Source organism: Scyliorhinus torazame, chromosome 6 (genome assembly GCF_047496885.1).
Source record: "Scyliorhinus torazame isolate Kashiwa2021f chromosome 6, sScyTor2.1, whole genome shotgun sequence".
NCBI classification, from domain to species: domain Eukaryota; kingdom Metazoa; phylum Chordata; class Chondrichthyes; order Carcharhiniformes; family Scyliorhinidae; genus Scyliorhinus; species Scyliorhinus torazame.
In genome coordinates, this window is record NC_092712.1 from 324,058,024 (window position 1) to 324,081,190 (window position 23,167).

Here is a 23,167-nt window from a genome sequence, read left to right on the forward strand (position 1 = left end):
TCTTTGCCGCAGAAGGCCGTGGAGGCCAATTCACTGAGTGACTTTAAGACAGAGATTGATAGGTTCTTGATTAAGAAGGGGATCAGGGATTATGGGGAGAAGGCAGGAGAATGGGAATGAGAAAAATATCAGCCATGATTGAATGGCGGAGCAGACTCGATGGGCCGAGTGGCCTAATTCTGCTCCTATGTCTTATTGTCTTATGGTCTAAGCTATGTGTGCCAGCTCTCTCTCCTGTGCAAGAACTAGAATACATTTAATAATTATTTCCCACACCAGACATCTTAAGGGCCACTTGAGAATGCTTACTGATTCTGTATCATGTTGATGCTCACAGAGTTTTGTTGGAATTATGCAATCATATTTAATTTGGGTGTGGGGGGGGGGGGGATTAAGCCCGTTGGAAAAAGTTAGTGGACCATCAGATCCCTCAGTAAATATTTAAATGTATATATTATTTTCATTGTATTCAGAGCACGGTATACAAGTGAAACCTCTTGTAATGTTACTTGCGTCGCAAAATGTTTAAATATATTTAAGTGTTTAACAGCATTCCTTTGTTTTCCAAAAGACAATAAGTTACTTTACCAACAGTTTTCATTGAGTCCTTTTCCCTGTGTCTTTGTGCAGGTACTTCTGTACTCCAGATAACGGCTACAGATGCAGATGACCCAACGTATGGAAACAGTGCCAGGGTGGTGTACAGTATCCTGCAGGGACAGCCATACTTTTCTGTGGATCCCAACACAGGTAGGACCCCTATACCTTTTGGATTTATTTATTTTCTCACAGTGTTTTGGAATGTCTATAACGTACTTGCCAAACACAAAATCTGGCAAGATCCAGGGCAATTAGGCAAAGTTTTAAAATGAAATTGCAGTGGTATAGTCTTGTGCAAAGAAAGGGAGATGTCCCATTCTTTCTTTCAGTGTCACATCAGTAGCAATCACCACGGTGGAATGGTGTCCTCCAAATGAAGAAAGATTTGCAATTATATCGCACTGTTCATGTCTCAGAATGACCTAAAATACTTTACAGCAAATGAAGTACTTTTGAAATGTAGCAGCTGTTCGTGTAGGAACCAGGAGTTTGTGTACCACAGCAACAATGTGTAAGTGACCAGATGATCTGTTTTTGTGATGTTGATAAAGTGATAAATATGGGCCAGGATGCCAGTGGTAACTCTCTTGCTCTTTATTGAAATAAAACCATGGGATCATTCTGTCCATCTGAGAGGGGTAATAATGACACCTCCAATAGTGTAGCACTTGCTCATCGCGCCTCGTCAATAATGCACTCCTCCCTCATGTGACCCTCCTTCAGTGTGGACTGGGCTGTGTTTTGTTAAGTCACAAAAACACATTTTCAGTTCAAAGTCTGAAGTTTAAACCCATGACCTCCTATCTCAGAGATGAGAATGCAACTTCTGAGCCAGAAAAATATTTCAAATGTGAAAATCTCAAACCTACAGAGTAAGGCACAAAAGGATCTGTCGAAGCTGCATTTCCAATTGTAGCTGAAGATCCATTTAATCGTCACTCAAAATGATCACCTCGCAGCATTTACAGTTATTGGCGAGAGAGCAGAACCTGCCTGTATTTGTAACTGTCATTTGTGGATATTAATCAGGCTCCCATTGGTATCGGGAACTCTTGGTCTGGATTCTCTGTCCCCCCAGCAGTGTGTTTCCAGCGTCGTGTTGCCAGCGGGAACAGAGAATGTCATTGGCTGGAGAATTCCGGCCATAGTCACCACTGTTGAGATTAGTCTGGGAATCAGAAGAGGAAAGAGATCAGTGTTCAATCTGTACATTCCTCTCCACAGTACTTGGTCTGATTCTTAACCCCCTACTAAATATGTAAGAAATACCAAAACTCCAATCCGCCTGGGAAATGTAGCTTTGGAAGCTAGTAAAACAGGTGATATTGATTCAGCTGCCATTTAGACATCTTCACTTCTTCTTTGAAATTCCAGTGAGATTTGTATCAAGGCCAGAATTCTCCGGCCGTTGAGATTTGCTCTTTTCGCCGGCAGCTCACCCCCGCCCACCAGTTTCCCCGCGGTGTAGGGGAGGAAATCCCATTGACATGAGGAGAGAATCCCGCTGCTGGTGAAAGTGCACTGCCGAGAAACTCAGGGCTGGGGACTGGGGCATCCTGCCCCATGTCTACCTGGTTCAATATCACCCTTCGACTCTCTTGTTCTAACCTCAAACTGAAATAACATGAATCCAAAATGAATTAAAAACAACCCGTGGGAAACTGTACCAAGCACCTTTTGAAAATCGATGTGCCCAGCATTCGCTCTGTTATTTCCATAAACAATAAGTTATTCCTTGTTGGAATATATCTCGCCTGTATCCTAATCATTTGCTGTTTGAATATTTCCCATGGTGAGTGCATGGGATTTTCAATATTCCTTTCCATTTTATCTGGGCTTTGCTCCTTCTCGTTCAATGAAATAGGCTTCGATTCCGAATCAAGTACTTTTATCATCTGGTGTTTCCTTTCCAATGTGGTCTCCTCTATATCGGAGAGACCAAACCCAGACTGGGTGATCGCTTTGCTGAGCATCTTCGGTCTGTGCGCATTCAGGACATTGACCTTCCCATTGCTGCCATTTTAACACAAGACCCTGCTCACATGTCCACATGTCTGTCCTTGGCCTGCTGCAATCTTCCAGTGAAGCTCAACGCAAACTGGAGGAACAACATTGTACCTTCCGGTTCGGCACGCTGCAGCCTTCTGTCCTCAACATCGAATTCAACAACTTCAGATGATCAGCTCTACCCCACCTCGACCCATTTGTTTTCATTTCATTTTAACTGTCTTTTACCATTTCTTTCTTTCTTAATATACATTTAATTTCCCCCCCGCCCCCAATCTTATCCACCTTTCAAAGAACAAAGAACAAAGAAATGTACAGCACAGGAACAGGCCCTTCGGCCCTCCAAGCCCGTGCCGACCATGCTGCCCGACTAAACTACAATCTTCTACACTTCCTGGGTCCGTATCCCTCTATTCCCATCCTATCCATGTATTTGTCAAGATGCCCCTTAAATGTCACTATCGTCCCTGCTTCCACCACCTCCTCCAGGCACACACTACCCTTTGTGTAAAATAAATTGCCTCGTACATCTACTCTAAACCTTGCCCCTCTCACCTTAAACCTATGCCCCCTAGTAATTGACCCCTCTACCCTGGGGAAAGGCCTCTGAATATCCACTCTGTCTATGTCCCTCATAATTTTGTAGACCTCTATCAGGTCGCCCCTCAACCTCCGGCGTTCCAGTGAGAACAAACCGAGTTTATTCAACCGCTCCTCATAGCTAATGCCCTCCATACCAGGCAACATTCTGGTAAATCTCTTCTGCACCCTCTCTAAAGCCTCCACATCCTTCTGGTAGTGTGGCGACCAGATTTGAACACTATACTCCAAGTGTGGCCTAACTAAGGTTCTATACAGCTGCAACATGACTTGCCAATTCTTATACTCAATGCCCCGGCCAATGAAGGCAAGCATGCCGTATGCCTTCTTGACTACCTTCTCCACCTGTGTTGCCCCTTTCAATGACCTGTGGACCTGTACTAGATCTCTTTGACTTTCAATACTCTTGAGGGTTCTACCATTCACTGTATATTCCCTACCTGCATTAGACCTTCCAAAATGCATTACCTCACATTTGTCCGGATTAAACTCCATCTGCCATCTCTCTGCCCAAGTCTCCAAACAATCTAAATCCTGCTGTATCCTCTGACAGTCCTCATCACTATCCGCAATTCCACCAACCTTTGTGTCGTCTGCAAACTTACTAATCAGACCAGTTACATTTTCCTCCAAATCATTTATATATACTACAAAGAGCAAAGGTCCCAGCACTGATCCCTGTGGAACACCACTGGTGACAGTCCTCCAATTAGAAAAGCATCCTTCCATTGCTACTCTCTGCCTTCTATGACCTAGCCAGTTCTGTATCCACCTTGCCAACTCACCCCTGATCCCGTGTGACTTCACCTTTTGTACTAGTCTACCATGAGGGACCTTGTCAAAGGCCTTACTGAAGTCCATATAGACAACATCCACTGCCCTACCTGCATCAATCATCTTTGTGACCTCCTCGAAAAACTCTATCAAGTTAGTGAGACACGACCTCCACTTCACAAAACCATGCTGCCTCTCACTAATACGTCCATTTGCTTCCAAATGGGAGTAGATCCTGTCTCGAAGAATTCTCTCCAGTAATTTCCCTACCACTGAAGTAAGGCTCACCGGCCTGTAGTTCCCTGGATTATCCTTGCTACCCTTCTTAAACAGAGGAACAACTTTGGCTATTCTCCAGTCCTCCAGGACATCACCTGAAGACAGTGAGGATCCAAAGATTTCTGTCAAGGCCTCAGCAATTTCCTCTCCAGCCTCCTTCAGTATTCTGGGGTAGATCCCATCAGGCCCTGGGGTCTTATCTACCTTAATATTTTTTAAGCCTCCCAACACCTCGTCTTTTTGGATCTCAATGTGACCCAGGCTATCTACACACCCTTCTCCAGACTCAACATCTACCAATTTCTTCTCTTTGGTGAATACTGATGCAAAGTATTAATTTAGTACCTCGCCCATTTCCTCTGGCTCCACACATAGATTCCCTTGCCTATCCTTCAGTGGGCCAACCCTTTCCCTGGCTACCCTCTTACTTTTTATGAATGTGTAAAAAGCCTTGGGATTTTCCCTAACCCTATTTGCCAATGACTTTTCGTGACCCCTTCTAGCCCTCCTGACTCCTTGCTTAAGTTCCTTCCTACTTTCCTTATATTCCACACAGGCTTTGTCTGTTCCCTGCCTTTTAGCCCTGACAAAAGCCTCCTTTTTCTTTTTGACGAGGCCTACAATATCTCTCGTTATCCATGGTTCCCGAAAATTGCCGTATTTATCGTTCTTCCTCACAGGAACATGCCGGTCCTGAATTCCTTTCAACTGACACTTGAAAGCCTCCCACATGTCAGATGTTGATTTGCCCTCAAACATCCGCCCCCAATCTAGGTTCTTCAGTTCCCGCCTAATATTGTTATAATTAGCCTTCCCCCAATTTAGCACATTCATCCTAGGACCACTCTTATCCTTGTCCTCCAGCACTTTAAAACTTACTGAATTGTGGTCACTGTTCCCGAAATGCTCCCCGACTGAAACTTCTACTACCTGGCCGGGCTCATTCCCCAATCCCAGGTCCAGTACTGCCCCTTCCCTAGTTGGACTGTCTACATATTGTTTTAAGAAGCCTTCCTGGATGCTCCTTACAAACTCTGCCCCGTCTAAGCCCCTGGCACTAAGTGAGTCCCAGTCAATATTGGGGAAGTTGAAGTCTCCCATCACCACAACCCTGTTGTTTTTACTCTTTTCCAAAATCTGTCTACCTATTTGCTCCTCTATCTCCCGCTGGCTGTTGGGAGGCCTGCAGTAAACCCCCAACATTGTGACTGCACCCTTCTTATTCCTGATCTCTACCCATATAGCCTCACTGCCCTCTGAGGTGTCCTCCCGTAGTACAGCTGTGATATCCTCCCTAACCAGTAGCAAAACTCCACCACCCCTTTTATATCCCCCTCTATCCCGCCTGAAACATCTAAATCCTGGAACGTTTAGCTGCCAATCCTGCCCTCCCCTCAACCAGGTCTCTGTAATGGCAACAACATCATAGTTCCAAGTACTAATCCAAGCTCTAAGTTCATCTGCCTTACCCGTAATACTTCTTGCATTAAAACATATGCACTTCAGGCCACCAGACCCGCTGTGTTCAGCAACTTCTCCCTGTCTGCTCTGCCTCAGAGCCACACTGTCCCTATTCCCTAGTTCTCCCTCAATGCTCTCACCTTCTGACCTATTGCTCCCGTGCCCACCCCTCTGCCATACTAGTTTAAACCCTCCCGTGTGACACTAGCAAACCTCGCGGCCAGGATATTTATGCCTCTCCAGTTTAGATGCAACCCGTCCTTATATAGGTCACACCTGCCCCGGAAGAGCTCCCAGTGGTCCAGATAACGGAAACCCTCCCTCCTACACCAGCTGTTTAGCCACGTGTTTAGCTGCTCTATCTTCCTATTTCTTGCCTCACTGGCACATGGCACAGGGAGTAATTCCGAGATTACAACCCTAGAGGTCCTGTCTTTTAACCTTCTGCCTAGCTCCCTGAACTCCTGCTGCAGGACCCCATGCCCCTTCCTGCCTATGTCGTTAGTACCTATATGTACAACGACCTCTGCCTGTTTGCCCTCCCCCTTCAGATGCCCTCTACCCATTCGGCGACATCCTGGACCCTGGCACCAGGGAGGCAACATACCATCCTGGAGTCTCTTTCACGTCCACAGAAGCGTCTATCTGTGCCCCTGACTATCGAGTCCCTTATTACTATTGCTCTTCTGCGCTTTGACCCTCCCTTCTGAACATCAGAGCCAGCCATGGTGCCACTGCTCTGGCTGCTGCTGTTTTCCCCTGATAGGCTATCCCCCCCGACAGTATTCAGAGGGGTATACCTGTTCGAGAGGGGGACAACCACAGGGGATTCCTGCACTGACTGCCTGCCCTTTCTGGTGGTCAGGCATTTCTCTGCCTACACCTTGGGTGTGACCACATTTATATAACTGCTATCTATGACGCTTTCCGCCACCTGCATGCTCCTAAGTGCATCCAATTGGCGCTCCAACCGAACCATGCGGTCTGTGAGGAGCTCTAGTTGGGTGCACTTTCTGCAGATGAAGCCATCCGGGACGTTGGAAGCCTCCCGGACCTGCCACATCTCACAGTCAGAGCACTGCACCCCTCTAACTGACATTGCGTCAATGAATTAGTAAATTAAAGTTAAAAGTTAAAATTTAAAAAACAAAGTTACTGTTAACTATCTGTTTCCTAGCACTAGATTTCTCCTATAAATGTGAAAGCTAAATATAGTACTCTCCGATCTCTGGCTAAGATACCCCTCTAAATTATAATTAAGTACAAAGAACAACAAAGAACAAAGAAATGTACAGCACAGGAACAGGCCCTTCGGCCCTCCAAGCCCGTGCCGACCATACTGCCCGACTAAACTACAATCTTCTACACTTCCTGGGTCCGTATCCTTCTATTCCCATCCTATTCATATATTTGTCAAGATGCCCCTTAAATGTCCCTATCGTCCCTGCCTCCACTACCTCCTCCGGTAGTGAGTTCCAGGCACCCACTACCCTCTGCGTAAAAAACTTGCCTCGTACATCTACTCTAAACTTTGCCCCTCTCACCTTAAACCTATGCCCCCTAGTAATTGACCCCTCTACCCTGGGGAAAAGCCTCTGACTATCCACTCTGTCTATGCCCCTCATAATTTTGTATACCTCTATCAGGTCGCCCCTCAACCTCCTTCGTTCCAGTGAGAACAAACCGAGTTTATTCAATCGCTCCTCATAGCTTATGCCCTCCATACCAGGCAACATTCTGGTAAATCTCTTCTGCACCCTCTCTAAAGCCTCCACATCCTTCTGGTAGTGTGGCGACCAGAATTGAACACTATACTCCAAGTGTGGCCTAACTAAGGTTCTATACAGCTGCAACATGACTTGCCAATTCTTATACTCAATGCCCCGGCCAATGAAGGCAAGCATGCCGTATGCCTTCTTGACTACCTTCTCCACCTGTGTAGCCCCTTTCAGTGATCTGTGGACCTGTACTCCTAGATCTCTTTGACTTTCAATACTCTTGAGGGTTCTACCATTCACTGTATATTCCCTACCTGCATTAGCCCTTCCAAAATGCATTACCTCACATTTGTCCAGGTTAAACTCCATCTGCCATCTCTCCGCCCAAGTCTCCAGACAATCTAAATCCTGCTGTATCCTCAGACAGTCCTCATCGCTATCCGCAATTCCACCAACCTTTGTGTCGTCTGCAAACTTACTAATCAGACCAGTTACATTTTCCTCCAAATCATTTATATATACTACAAAGAGCAAAGGTCCCAGCACTGATCCCTGTGGAACACCACTGGTCACAGCCCTCCAATTAGAAAAGCATCCCTCCATTGCTACCCTCTGCCTTCTATGGCCTAGCCAGTTCTGTATCCACCTTGCCAGTTCACCCCTGATCCCGTGTGACTTCACCTTTTGTACTAGTCTACCATGAGGGACCTTGTCAAAGGCCTTACTGAAGTCCATATAGACAACATCTACTGCCCTACCTGCATCAATCATCTTAGTGACCTCCTCGAAAAACTCGATCAAGTTAGTGAGACACGACCTCCCCTTCACAAAACCGTGCTGCCTCTCACTAATACGTCCATTTGCTTCCAAATGGGAGTAGATCCTGTCTCGAAGAATTCTCTCCAGTAATTTCCCTACCACTGAAGTAAGGCTCACCGGCCTGTAGTTCCCGGGATTATCCCTGCCACCCTTCTTAAACAGAGGAACAACATTGGCTATTCTCCAGTCCTCCGGGACATCCCCTGAAGACAGCGAGGATCCAAAGATTTCTGTCAAGGCCTCAGCAATTTCCTCTCCAGCCTCCTTCAGTATTCTGGGGTAGATCCCATCCGGCCCTGGGGACTTATCTACCTTAATATTTTTTAAGACACCCAACACCTCGTCTTTTTGGACGATGTAATTATGTATAATTAGTGACCAATGCTTAATGTTTTTAATTTAGTGTAGATTCCCAACCAGCCACTCAGGTCACAGCTTTTCTGTGATGCCACTTCAGTTTCCCCCCCCCCGCCACACACACAATTTGAAAAGGTAATAAAAGTAAAAATGAGTAAAAATCACTTACTTACCTTCTGAGGGTCTCAGATGTTCTCAGGTTCTCTCCCTGACAGAGACTGCTCCTCCTCCTCCTCCGAACGGCTCCCGAAACAAGCCGCGATCTTTTTAAATCTCGGCTCCGACTCGCAGCTCCCGTTCTTTTTAAATCTCCACACCGACTCGCAGCTCCCGCTCTTTTTAATCTCCGCTCCGACTCGCAGCTCCCGCGCTTTTTAAATCTCCGCTCCGACTCGCAGCTCCCGCTCTTTTTAAATCTCCGCTCCGACTCGCAGCTCCCGCTCTTTTTAAATCTCCACACCGACTCGCAGCTCCCGCTCTTTTTAAATCTCCACACCGACTCGCAGCTCCCGCGCTTTTTAAATCTCCGCTCCGACTCGCAGCTCCCGCACTTTTTAAATCTCCGCTCCGACTCGCAGCTCCCGCGTTTTTTAAATCTCGGCTCCGACTCGCAGCTCCCGCTCTTTTTAAATCTCCGCTCCGACTCGCAGCTCCCGCGTTTTTTAAATCTCGGCTCCGACTCGCAGCTCCCGCTCTTTTTAAATCTCCGCTCCGACTCGCAGCTCCCGCGTTTTTTAAATCTCGGCTCCGACTCGCAGCTCCCGCGCTTTTTAAATCTCCGCTCCAACTCGCAGCTCCAGCTCTTTTTAAATCTCCGCTCCGACTCGCAGCTCCCGCGCTTTTTAAATCTCCGCTCCGACTCGCAGCTCCCGCTCTTTTTAAATCTCCGCTCCGACTCGCAGCTCCTGCTCTTTTTAAATCTCCCCGACTTGCAGCTCCCGCTCTTTTTAAATCTCCGCGACTCTCAGCTCCCGCACTTTTTAAATCTCCGCTCCGTCTCGCAGTTCCGGCTCTTTTTAAATCTCCGCTCCGACTCGCAGCTCCCGCTTTTTTTAAATCTCCGCTCCGACTCGCAGCTCCCGCTCTTTTTAAATCTCCACGACTCTCAGCTCCCGCACTTTTAAAATCTCCGCTCCGACTCGCAGCGCCTGCTCTTTTTAAATCTCCGCTTTGACTCGCAGCTCCCGCTCTTTTTAAATCTCCACGACTCTCAGCTCCCGCACTTTTTAAATCTCCGCTCCGTCTCGCAGTCCCGGCTCTTTTTAAATCTCCGCTCCGACTCGCAGCTCCTGCTCTTTTTAAATCTCCCCGACTTGCAGCTCCCGCGCTTTTTAAATCTCCGCGACTCTCAGCTCCCGCACTTTTTAAATCTCCGCTCCGCCTCGCAGTTCCGGCTCTTTTTAAATCTCCGCTCCGACTCGCAGCTCCCGCTTTTTTTAAATCTCCGCTCCGACTCGCAGCTCCCGCTCTTTTTAAATCTCCACGACTCTCAGCTCCCGCACTTTTAAAATCTCCGCTCCGACTCGCAGCGCCTGCTCTTTTTAAATCTCCGCTTTGACTCGCAGCTCCCGCTCTTTTTAAATCTCCACGACTCTCAGCTCCCGCACTTTTTAAATCTCCGCTCCGTCTCGCAGTCCCGGCTCTTTTTAAATCTCCGCTCCGACTCGCAGCTCCAGCTCTTTTTAAATCTCCGCTCCGACTCTCAGCTCCCGCGCTTTTTAAATCTCCGCTCCGACTCGCAGCTCCCGCGCTTTATAAGTCTCCACACCAACTCGCAGCTCCCGCTCTTTTTAAATCTTTTAAAATTCCTTCACCTTGTCCTCTTTGCTTCCACCTTACCTTCCCCCCACATCTGCAGTTCATCCTCTGATGTTAGTTTCCCTGCTGTTTGACCTTTCACATCTTTTGTCCTCTCTGGGGACTGCCATTAGCACTCTTTGCCCTTGGTTTCTGTGGCCATTAGCACCCGGTTTCCCTGGGTTTCTGTGGCCATTAGCACCCGGTTTCCCTGGGTTTCTGTGGCCATTAGCACCCGGTTTCCCTTGGTTTCTGTGGCCATTAGCACCCGGTTTCCCTGGGTTTCTGTGGCTATGACTCATCTTTCATTCTCACTCCACAGTGTAAATATTTCCCACTTTCTCTGTCTGTTAGCTTTGACAAAGAGTCATCGGACTCGAAGCGTTCGCTCTTTTCTCTCCCTACAGATGCTGCCAGACCTGCTGAGATTTTCCAGCATTTTCTCTTTCATTTGAGATTCCAGCATCCGCAGTAATTTGCTTTTATTCCTTTCCAATTGTTCTGCTTGCTGATTCCGGGATCTGTGGCCTGTGCTGAGATTCAAAGTTGAATCTTCATTCAGGGCAATGAACCCCTGCTCGCCCTTTCCTTTTTTTAAAGAAATTCCAATTAAGGGGACGATTTATTGCGGCCAAACAACCTGCCCTGCACATCTTTGGGTTGTGGGGTTGAGGCCCACGCAGACGGGGGGAGAATGTGCAAACTCCACACGGACTGGGAACTGTGGCAGGATTGAACCCGGGTCCTCGGCGACGTGAGGCAGCAGTGCTAACCGCTGTGTCACCGTGCCGCCCTCTCTCTTTCTCTTGCTGTCGTGTACGCACTGGGTTCTGCTCCGTTTCTCTGACACCAACCACCGAGTTGACCATAATTGATTAGCTGCTCAGGAGGTCCGCCAGGCGCGATTCTACAATCAGAGAGTGTTGGGAAAACCATCTCTTCATGAACTGTGTTTCTCTTTTAAAATATGGAAAGACAGGTCATCACCCGGACATCGTCCTGCCGACCTGGAGAGTTTTTAAGAAAGGGTCACCTTTGGACTGAGTGAAGCTTTCCTTTTTCCAAGAAATCAGCGGACAGGCATGGTACTCCAGGGGGAATGAGCTGCGTGCTTGTAGACACTGCAATTACTTCAATGGATGGGGAATAAAAACTGAAAAAGGCCAATGATTTGCTGAAAATCACACAACAGAGATAAGCTTTACGTTTTGGACCTGTTGCTTTGGAAATCAGTGTGTTTTGAGAAATAAGCTGAGAATGAAACCTGGTTTAACTTGCTCTTTCCCTGCCTCACTTGAAATTCTGAAATTTGGGCGGCACAGTGGTTCGCTCTGCTGCCTCACAGCGCCAGGTCTCAGGTTCAATTCCGATCCTGGGTCACTGTCTGTGCGGAGTCTGCACTTTCTTCCTGTGTCTGCGTGGGTTTCCTCCGGGTGCTCCGGTTTCCTCCCACAACCCAAAGATGTGCAGGTTAGGTGGGGTATGGGGATAGGGTGGGGGAGGGGGTCGAGGTAGGGAGCTCTTTCTGAGTATTGGTGCAGACTTGTCGGGCCAAATGGCCTCTTTCTGCAGGGGTTCTGTGATGATTCTGTGTTTGGTTATCAACCTGCAGTCAGGGAATCCCCATCTGAGAGTAACTTGTCTGCATTTGGAATCCTGCCTGGCTAAGGTGAGAAGGATTGATCCAGCTCTATACTCTTCTCTACACTGAAGCTTTGTTGGTTAGACCCTCCAGATAATTCCTGGGACCAATGGCCTGTCTTCACACGGGGGATCTCCAGATCGACAGCATCAAAACCCTCTGAACTTTATCATTTATTCTATAAAGCCTATCCTCCACAGCTAATCTCTGCAGAGACCCCTATCTGTTTGTGCAAATGCATGTGTGTGTGTGTGTCCGTGTCCGTGTGTGTGTGTGTGTGTATCTGTGTGTGTGTCCGTCCGTGTCTGTGTGTGTGTGTGTGTGCGTGTCCATGTGCGTGTGTGTGTGTGTGTCCGTGTGCGTGTCCGTGTGCGTGTGTCCATGTGTGTGTGTGTGTCCATGTGTGTGTTCATGTGCGTGTGTGTCCGTGTGCGTGTGTGTGTGTGTCCGTGTGCATGTGCATGTGTGTGTGTGTCCGTGTGTGTGTGTGTGAGTGTGTGTCCGTGTGCATGTGCGTGTGCGTGCATGTGTGTTTGTGTGTGTCCGTGTGCGTGTGTGTGTGTACATGCACAGACACGATGGGCCAAATGGCCTCCTTCAGCACCGTAACAATTCTGTGATTCAGCATTTTGGGGTATTTCAGAATAGATATTTATACTTCCAGAGTACAGTTGTGCGTGTATCAGTTCTTACAACTTGTGCTATGCCGTCATCGGCAGGCACGCGGTGAATTCCAGCCCCACGGACCCCGGAATCACAACACAAGAGAATTAACCAATAATCCTGATAAAAATTCCCGAAATATTTGACCCTTGGCTGCCCAATAATTACAGTCACCAGGTTTGTAAGTTCAAACACATTTACTGTTCATTTACAACAAGGATAATGATGAAATATGCAGCAAATACAACTGGACACCAACAAGCTAACATACTGACCCCTTTACCTGTCCCACCCTGTACCCACGCACACAAGACAGACAAACACAGTGGGGGGGGGCAGAGGGTGGGGGGAGACTGGAAATATTTGAAGGTCAAAAGATAAGAGTCTTTGCTTCAAATGGTGGTTCGCAACATGCTTTCTTCACAGTGTGCGTGTGGATTAAAGTCTCTGGTGTACAGCCTGCAATGATCGTCCTTGTAGTTTAGCAATATTACTCTCAGCTTCTCCTGGAGATGACCCTTGCTTCTCATCAAGCTTTGTTTCCAGGCCTCTGCCTTTCCTGCACAGAGAGTTGCTTCTCACACTGGACGTTTGGGTGAGAATTAGCCGGATATCTCTGGATTGCTGACCAGAAACAGTCTTTCTGGAAAAAAACAAGCGTGGAAAGAGAGTGGGTTTTCTCGCTTAACTGCCGGAAATGAAATTGAAAGCTCCTTAGGCCCGTGAACCATTTCAGTGGGATCAGATCCAATCACCATCTGTTAGCAGGCAGAGCTCAGCCTTTTGGGTCAATTCATTGACCACCAGCCACATCAATCAAATTGAATCATCACTGACGCCAGCCAATCCCCAATTACCGGTCTAAAACAGTGCAGCCTTATGAGTAGTGTTGTTTGAATTAAAGGTGCAGGCCACGGCTTCCTTCTGCTTGAGTTAAAATGGCGGGCTACTTTAGAGACACATGTCCATAAATCATCCATGAACAAAAGTGAAACAGCAAAAATAAAAGAAAGGGGAAATAAGATAATAGACAGCAATAAACAAGAAGAAAATGGAAAGCCTGTCACGTATTTTAACAAAGCAAGTTTTGTATTAAATTAAGTTAATAATTGCGTGAATTGGACGAAACCTGGTTAAAGTCTGTTTTATTCTGAGTCCAGAAGCAACAAAATTAAATAATTGGCCATTTTGGTGAGTGAATTAAGCTTTTAAACTAATGCTGCAACTTGCATAGTGGGGCTACATAAACTGCGCACTGCTCCCAACCCAGTTGTAACAATCCACAATACAAAACATGAGGAATGAAACAAGAGTTAAGGTCAGCCAGTTGTTGGAAACATTCTCTGTGATATTCCGTTAAATTAATGGTGAGATGTCAGTGAAATGCACATGTGTCTGAGCAACGCCATCTTTCTCCTGTTAATGGGCAATGAAATTCATTAACCACAGACATTTACGTTGAGATGGTTGACTGATTCTATCCGATAGTTTCACTGAAAGGTCTTCTTGGAGCAATAAACACAATACTAAAAGTCATGACATACATCACATCAGATGTGTTGTTTAAATGCTGCATTATTTTAATAATACAAAGGTAAATGACATCAATGCCTCAGCCACCGTCTGCTAGTTTCACAGTAGATGCTAGTTCTCGTGGGTCTGTGCAATTTGAACATCCTGCTTCAGCAGAAATGTGTAACCTAAGTTGAACAATTACTCCCCTTGCAGTAATCTGAGTACCACTATTCCCCCAAATACTCTTCACATTGGTTGATACATTTCTTTCCAGCTAAATGAGAACAGAAAACACAAACAGGCAAGTACCAGAAGTATAATATATCACCAGAAATACATTAAAGCCTGAGAACACTTACAGCTAGAAAATAAGATTAATGGGCCATGATTTTCTGCAGCAGGACACTGAATGGCATCGGCTACGCCTCCAACCTGGACTCAAAAATGCTTCACCCACAAAGTCACTGAAATTGGCAACCAGTGAAGTTGATACAAATCACCTCCAACAGGACATGGCCAGGCCAGCAGGATGGGCAGATCAGTGGCAGCTGGAATTTAACACTGGTTCAGTGCTCCAGACCCAGCTGTCTGAGAACCAGCAGATATTTCTCTCTCAGCAGGGAGAGCACAGTGAGTGGAGCTCGAAAATCAATAATTGCAAATTCTTTGCAGTACAATATGACTACTTACACTAATCACATCCTCGAAATCATTGCAACCACTGAACAATATTTTTGGGAGCTGGGGTGTATTTGCATCGATCCACGAAGGCGGCAGGATATTTTGAGAGTGGTTAGCCAGCGTTGCGGGTGCTAAGAAAGACCCAACTATACGTGACCAAAACGGGACTCTGTTTTTCGGGCGTTCTATTGCACCCTTTTAATAACATTACCGCAACAGGCACATGATACAATATATATACACATTTCCTATTTTCATCACAACCTCAACTAAAGTATCGCATCCACTTATGATCACCGCACATTAGGAAAAGGTTCTTGAGAGAATGCAGATTATAACAGACTCCGATGAGAATTCTTCCCATTCACTGATTATACAAGGACTAAGGTGTGACATTATGTAGAATGTCTAGTATATAAAGGGTCACTGTAATATCATAATTGACCACTAGATGGAGCTGGGAACAGACCTATAAAAAGGAGTGACTCTCTGGCTTCTGGGAGAGTGTGGAGGAGAGTGTAAAGAATGTAGGCGAGAGCAGAGTACAGTTTAAGACACAATGCACGAGACAAGTTAGTGTAGATTATATTTTTATTATTGCTTGCTATAGGAGTAAGTGGTCAAGCTGTATATTAAATAGTGTAATAAATGTCAGCCTTGTTATTGAACTTAGCTTGTGTGGTGTTTGTGAAGACTACAACATCCATCCTGAGTATAAGAAACACAGAGAACACCACATAAGGGACACAGATTTGAATGGCTCATTGAATCTGCTGAGGGAGAAACCGCCACCACAGGTGTTTTGTTATGCTCTTGACGTAGCACAAGCTGCTTCCTTGATGTGCACTCTGACAAAGGAAGGTTCAGACTTGGAGATAGCTTTAACACGTTTATTACTGTTAATGATTCTCCTACTTGGATTCGACTCTTCTGTTAATCCTGCTATAGCTACTCAGACTGACGAACCAGTCTGCTACAATCCACGTGGTGGGTGTGATGTGTTTCAATCAACCCTGTGTACACACTGAGTGTCTCCACTGGAAAGAGACTGAGCATGTGTGATGTGTCCTTTTATATGGGTTGGTGTAATGCCCTCCTGTGCTAGTGTCACCTCTGTGTGTATCTTGAATGCCCATTGGTCGTGTCCTATCTTACTGACCTATTGGTTGACTGTCTGTGTGTCATGTCTCTGGTGCTCCCTCTAGTGTCTAGCTAGGTGTAGTGTATGTACATTAACCCTTTGTGTACTTACAGTGATGTATATCACCACAACAGGATCGATAGATCCCAGCCTGTGAGTCTGTAATAATGCGGCAGGAACAACAGGGAAATTGGGCAACAAAACAGTGTATCTGGAATGAGATTTAAGGATTGGTATATAAATATCCGCAGAATGTGTGAATCCAATATAAAATCATGAATAGGAAGAAAGATAAGAAAAGATTGGATTGAGAGAGAAAAAGAAAGTCAGGAAAAAAATCTGAAGGAATAAGACTCTATACTTGTAATAGTTAATTTTCAGGGCCAGAGAATTTGGTTGACAGTAATTAACACTCATTAAAGGGGTACATCACTTGTAATGAACTTAACATTCTGTGATGTACTTAATTGGCAAATAATTATAAAATGCAGCAAATTCCTCAGAAAACCCGGCGCCTAAAGACAAGGGGCGAGATTTTATGCCATTGGTTGGCAGTGAGATCCTCAATGGGGTTTCCCAAAGTTCACACCCTCTGCCACCAGGAAACCCACGGCAGGGTCACTGTCGGCAGGAACGGATGAAGCTGCCAGCGGGAATGGGCAAATGGGGATGTAGTGCAACTATCAGATATTGACATCGAATCACTTATCTGACCTTCACATGAGGTTATTCCATCACTTATCAATAAAGAATGGTGAAGTAAATAATTAGTCTCATTATCACTTTGGTAGCAATTTTAGCTACTTACTTGTGAACAATAAAATACTGGGGCGAAATTCTCCGTTATCGGCGGAAAGTCCGCCGATCGGCGCAAAAAACGGCGCAAATCCCACTTGTCACGTCATAAAAATGGGACGATAGTCTACGGCCCGAAATGGGCTAGCAGCGACGTAACGGGATCCGCGCTTGCGCAGTGGTTCACGCCGTGCAGCGCGTATGACGGCTCAGAAGGCCGCGCAGCTCCCCCCCACCCGACCGGAACACCCGACCGCAACACCCGACTGGATGGCTGGCCGTCGCTCAGCCCCGAGGTTCGAGTCACGCGATGTGGAGGCGCTCCTGGACGCGGTGGAGCAGAGGAGGGACGCCCTGTATCCCGGGCACGGCCGCAGAGTTGCCCCACGCCACAGCCGGCGTCTGTGGAGGGAAGTGGCAGAGGCCGTCACCACTGTGGCCCTGACACCACGGACAGGCACCCAGTGCCACAAGAAGGTGAACGACCTCGTCAGAGCAGGCAGGGTGAGCCTCCCCATATCCCCCATATCCCCTCTCCCCCATATCCCCCCTCCCCCATATCCCCCCTCCCCCATATCCCCCATATCCCCCCTCCCCCATATCCCCCCTCCCCCATATCCCCCCTCCCCCATATCCCCCCTCCCCCATATCCCCCATATCCCCCCTCCCCCATATCCCCCATATCCCTCCTCCACCATATCCCCCCTCCCCCATATCCCCCTCCCCCATATACCCCTCCCCCATATCCCCCCTCCCCCATAACCCCCATATCCCCCCTCCCCATATCCCCCCTCCCCCATATCCCCCCCTCCCCCATATCCCCCCTCCCCATATCCCCCCTCCCCATATCCCCCCTCCCACATATCCCCCCTCCCCCATATCCCCCCTCCCCATATCCCCCCTCCCCATATCCCCCCTCCCCCATATCCCCCATATCCCCCTCCCCCATATCCCCCCTCCCCCATATCCCCCATATCCCCCCTCCCCCATATCCCCCTCCCCATATCCCCCATATCCCCCCTCCCCCATATCCCCCCTCCCCCATATCCCCCCTCCCCCATATCCCCCATATCCCCCTCCCCCATATCCCCCCTCCCCCATATTCCCCCTCCCCATATCCCCCCTCCCCCATATCCCCCTACCCCATATCCCCATATCCCCCCTCCCCCATATCCCCCATATCCCCCCTCCCCCATATCCCCCATATCCCCCCTCCCCCATATCCCCCATATCCCCCTCCCCCATATCCCCCTCCCCCATATCCCCCGTCCCCCATATCCCCCTCCCCCATATCCCCCCTCCCCCATATCCCCCATATCCCCCCTCCCCCATATCCCCCATATCCCCCCTCCCCCATATCCCCCATATCCCCCCTCCCCCATATCCCCCCTCCCCCATATCCCCAAGTGAATCCAGCCCTAACCTTAACCTCTGCAATGCACGCGCAACCGATGGCGTGCATTCATATACCTGCCTAACACTGTTGCCTTTTACCCCTGCCACCACCCCCCCCCCCACAGGAGAAGCGCGCACACAACAATAGGGTGCATGTGAGGACTGGAGGAGGGCCCGCTGATGAGAGGCCACTGACCGTACACGAGGAAAGAGCCCTGGAACTGGCTGGCGGACCTGAGGACCGGGAGGTTGCTGATGCAGAGGTCGGGGGCCCACGAGCAAGTGAGCCACCAACAGCCCGTCCCCATATCCCCCCTCCCCTATATCCCCCTCCCCCGTATCACCTGATCACTGCCTGATGTCTAACCATGCATGCTTCATTGTGTATCGCAGGACCAAGCGTCCAGGCACCCATCCCCGCAGATGCACACCGCCCGCAGGATGCCCCTCGGAGACCACAGGAGACGGAGAGACCCGCACCCTCCAGCATGCGACGCCCGCAGGATGCCCCTCGGAGACCACGGGAGACGGAGAGACCCGCACCCTCCAGCATGCGACGCCCGCAGGATGCCCCTCGGAGACCACGGGAGACGGAGAGACCCGGACCCTCCAGCATGCGACGCCCGCAGGATGCCCCTCGGAGACCACGGGAGACGGAGAGACCCGGACCCTCCAGCATGCGACGCCCGCAGGATGCCCCTCGCACACCACGGGAGACGGAGAGACCCGGACCCTCCAGCATGCGACGCCCGCAGGATGCCCCTCGCACACCACGGGAGACGGAGAGACCTGGAGCAACAGGGAGACGACACCCCCGTCACGTGCGGGAGCGACCACCCAGCGATGAGGGGGGCAGCCACAGGCCCCCGTCACATCCGAGCCAGGACACCACTACCCAGGACACCACTACCCAGGACACCACTATCCAGGACACCCCTACCCGGGACACCACTACCCGGGACAGCACTACCCAGGACACCCCTACCCGGGACAGCACTACCCGGGACAGCACTACCCGGGACAGCACTACCCAGGACACCCCTACCCGGGAAGACGAAATACCGGACAGTGACTCAGAGTGGATGGGTGGAGACGAACCCCCACCCCAAAGTACCATGGACTCAGAGTGGGACGAAGAGCACGACACAACGCCACTGCTGTCACCAACACCCTCCACCATCGCAGAAACACTCACCACTTGGGCACTTTAGTGATGAGGCGTCTGGTACACTCACTGGTGCGCACAACACAGCCGTCCCGGTACAGCAGGTGGAGGTAGGAGCAGCAGAGGGACCGGGCGGTCGGAGGGCAGCCCAGGCCAAGCGAACATCTGCCGCCCAGATGGATCCCGGGTTCCTGCAGTTACCACACCCACACATAGATCCGATGCAACCACCGACACGGAGACAAGCGAATAGGGTGACGGGTGGCTTGCGGCGGCTGCGGTCGCAGGTGGAGGAGTCCACCCGCGTCCAGGAGCTGGGAGTGGTCCCGGTCATGCGTGCCACCCAGGCTGACACCGCACGGGTGGCGTCCGCGGTGGAGGCAATGGGTGCGACGGTGTCAGACATGGGGAACGGTTTGCGAGGCCTGGGGCCTTCCGTGCAGGCGGCGTCTGTGGCCCAGGAAATGGCTGCCCTCTCACAGGAGGCCATGAGTCAGTGCCAGCGCCAGATGGCAGAGGCGCTCAACGCCATAGCCCAGTCTCAGCAGGCCATGGCCCAGTCTCAGCAGGCCATAGCCCAGTCTCTGCAGGCCATGGCCCAGTCTCTGCAGGCCATGGCCCAGTCTCAGCAGGCCATGGCCCAGTCTCAGCAGGCCATGGCCCAGTCTCAGCAGGCCATCATAGAATTTACAGTACAGAAGGAGGCCATTCGGCCTGTCGAGTCTGCACCGGCTCTTGGAAAGAGCACCCTACCCAAGGTCAACACCCCCACCCTATCCCCATAACCCAGTAACCCCACCCAACACTAAGGGCAATTTTGGACCCTAAGGGCAATTTATCATGGCCAATCCACCTAACCTGCACATCTTTGGACTGAGGGCATCGGCGCCAGTGGCCATGTGCGAGCCGGCGTCGCACTGTCACAGACAGGGTTTGACAACCCCCTGGGCTCCATGGCTGCAAACCTGCAGACCCCTGTTGATACCAGCACGGGCCTCCAGGGCTGGCAGCGCCAGATGTCGGGGGCGCGTCGGATGGCCAGTCCGTTCGCATCCCCCACCCATGTAGAGGCCTGGGGGCCATCGGGCACCCCGAGGGAGGAGGAGGTGGTGTGGTCCGTCCCGGCTCCCTCTGTAGGGGAGGTCCCGGTACACCGCGACACCTCGGGCTCCCCCCCTTCCGTCCCAGGTGCATCGGGTGGGCAACGGGCAGGACAGACTGGCAGCTCGCCATCCCAGTCGCCCGGGCCGCAGCCTGGCCCATCTAGGCCAGGACGCCCCAGGAAACGGCCGCCAAAGGGATCCAGTGTCAGAGGGCAGGAATCACAGGAGTCCACCTCCAGTTCTGCTGTACCGTCTGGGGAACCACGTAGACGTAGTCAAAGGGCCCGTAAGGCCAAACAATTAGACACTGAGTAAGTTGGCACGGGTGCAGCGCACAGATGAGTTTTAGGGGCTAGGGCACGTGCATGAACTCCTTTGGTTATTAAAGTCAATGTTTCACCTACCGAAGCTGCCTTTGTGCTCTGTCCAAAGTGTGCGGGCGTGTCATGTACGTTGAGCGCAAGTGTGTGTGTGACGGGTGGTCTTATCTCAGCCCCAGGTGAGTCTGCCCCCTTCTCCCTGGGCCGCCATCAACATCCCCCGGGCAGAGGACGGGACCGTGCGCTGCAGTGTCACAGCCGCATGCAGGGATGGTCCGGGTGGATGGTGGTACTGTGGCCATGGGTCAGACATAGTCCAACGATGTCGAGCCAGGAGCTCATCGCAGGGCGGGTTGTCATCATCCTCCATGGCCTGCGATAGACACGCGTCCACCCGCAACTGGGTGAGCCGGCCCGTTGTGCCGCCGGTGGATCGGCAATTGGGGGGGGGGGGGTGTGCATGCGGGTGGGGTGTGTGGGGTTGGGGAGGGTGGTGAGGGTGCTGGGTGGGTGGATGGGTGGGGGGTGTGGGTGGTCGGCTGTTGCCATGGTGTGCGGTCTGTGGCCGTACTACCCGATTCCCACGCCCATCTAGTCAGTGAAGCGGGCGGCTATCAGTCTGTCCCGTGCCCGCTGGGCCAGCCGGTAACGGTGGACAGCCACCTGCCTGTGTCTGCCCCGTCTGCCCTGACCATTGCCCCCATCCCCCTCATCTGGGAGGACTGCGCCTCTTCCTGCTGCTCCTCCACTCCGCCCTCCTCTGCCTGCGGCACATCGCCCCTCTGCTGGGCTGTGTTGTGCAGGACGCAGCACACCACAATGATGCGGCCGACCCTATCTGACCGATACTGGAGGGCACCCCCAGAGAGGTCCAGGCACCTGAAACGCATCTTCAGCACGCCAAAGCACCTCTCGATCACTCCCCTTGTCGCTACATGGGCATCATTGTAGCGGTTCTCCGCCTCATTGCGTGGCCTCCGTATAGGCGTCATCAGCCACGATCGCAATGGGTAGCCCCTGTCGCCCAGCAACCAGCCCCTCAGCCGGGGATGGCGTCCCTCGTACATGCCGGGGATGGATGACCGCGACAACACGAATGAGTCGGGTACACTGCCTGGGTGACGGGCGCAGACGTGCAGGATCATCATGCGGTGGTCGCAGACCACCTGTACGTTCATCGAATAGGTCCCCTTCCTATTAGTGAACACGGCCCTGTTATCTGCAGGTGGCCGCACGGCGACGTGCATCCCATCGATCGCGCCCTGGACCATGGGGAACCCGGCAACGGCAGAGGAGCCCACGGCCCGGGCATCTTGGCTGGCCCGGTCCACGGGGAAGCGGATGTAGAGGTGCGCCATGGCATATAGGGCATCTGTCAATGCCCCGATGCACCGATGTCTGCGATATGCCGGGCAGGTCCCCACTCGGTGCCTGGAATGACCCCGTTGCATAAAAGTTCAGGGCCACCGTAACCTTGACGGACACGGGGAGAGGGTGTCCCCCGCCAGTGCCACGCGGTGACAGGTGTGCCAGCAGGTGGCAGATGTGTGCCACGGTTTCCCGACTCATCCAGAGTCTCCTCCTGCATTCCCGGTCCGTGAGGTCCTGGTATGACTGCCGGGGTCGGTACACACGGGGCGCCCTCGGGTGCCTCCGTTGCCGTGGGGCCGCGACGTCCTCCTCCCCCTCCTCGTCCTGTTGGTCAGGTGTCCCTCCAGCCTGGGCGGCTGCCACCTGCCCCTCTGCGGCAGCCTGCGCCGCCTCTCTGGCACGCTCCTCCTCCTCCTCCTCATCCAGGGCAACATAGACATGAGCGGCTGCCACCACGGCGGCCAACATCGCTGGATGGTCTGAAAACATGACGGCCTGGTGGGGGGGAGGGGAACGACGACATGTCATCATTGCCCATATCCCCTCCTCCCCCCAGCCAGGTGGCATGGACCGCATGGGTCCAACTGTTGGAGGCTGGCACCTGGCCAGGTGGACCAACTCATTTGCCCTCCCATCACCCTCCTCGGCACGGACCCCCTCCCCAACCTCCACCCCGGCACGGACCCCCCCCAACCTCCACCCCGGCACGGACCCCCTCCCCAACCTCCACCCCAGCACGGACCCCCCCCAACCCCCAACCTCCACCCCAGCACGGACCCCCCCCCCAACCTCCACCCCGGCACGGACCCCCCCCCCCAACCTCCACCCCGGCACGGACCCCCTCCCCAACCTCCACCCCAGCACGGACCCCCCCCAACCCCCAACCTCCACCCCCGCACGGACCCCCCCCCCAACCTCCACCCCGGCACGGACCCCCCCCCAACCTCCACCCCGGCACGGACCC

The 23,167-nt window shown here is 51.2% G+C and overlaps 1 protein-coding gene across 1 annotated transcript in view; it reads left to right on the forward strand.

The window, feature by feature from the left end:
• The window catches only part of LOC140425880 (cadherin-18-like), a 1,051,878-nt gene that overhangs the window by 856,644 nt on the left and 172,067 nt on the right, over positions 1-23,167 (forward strand). The window contains exon 6 of the mRNA XM_072510257.1: positions 631-750. Coding sequence (XP_072366358.1) covers positions 631-750 — 120 coding nt within the window. The remainder of the gene's footprint in view (positions 1-630; positions 751-23,167) is intronic.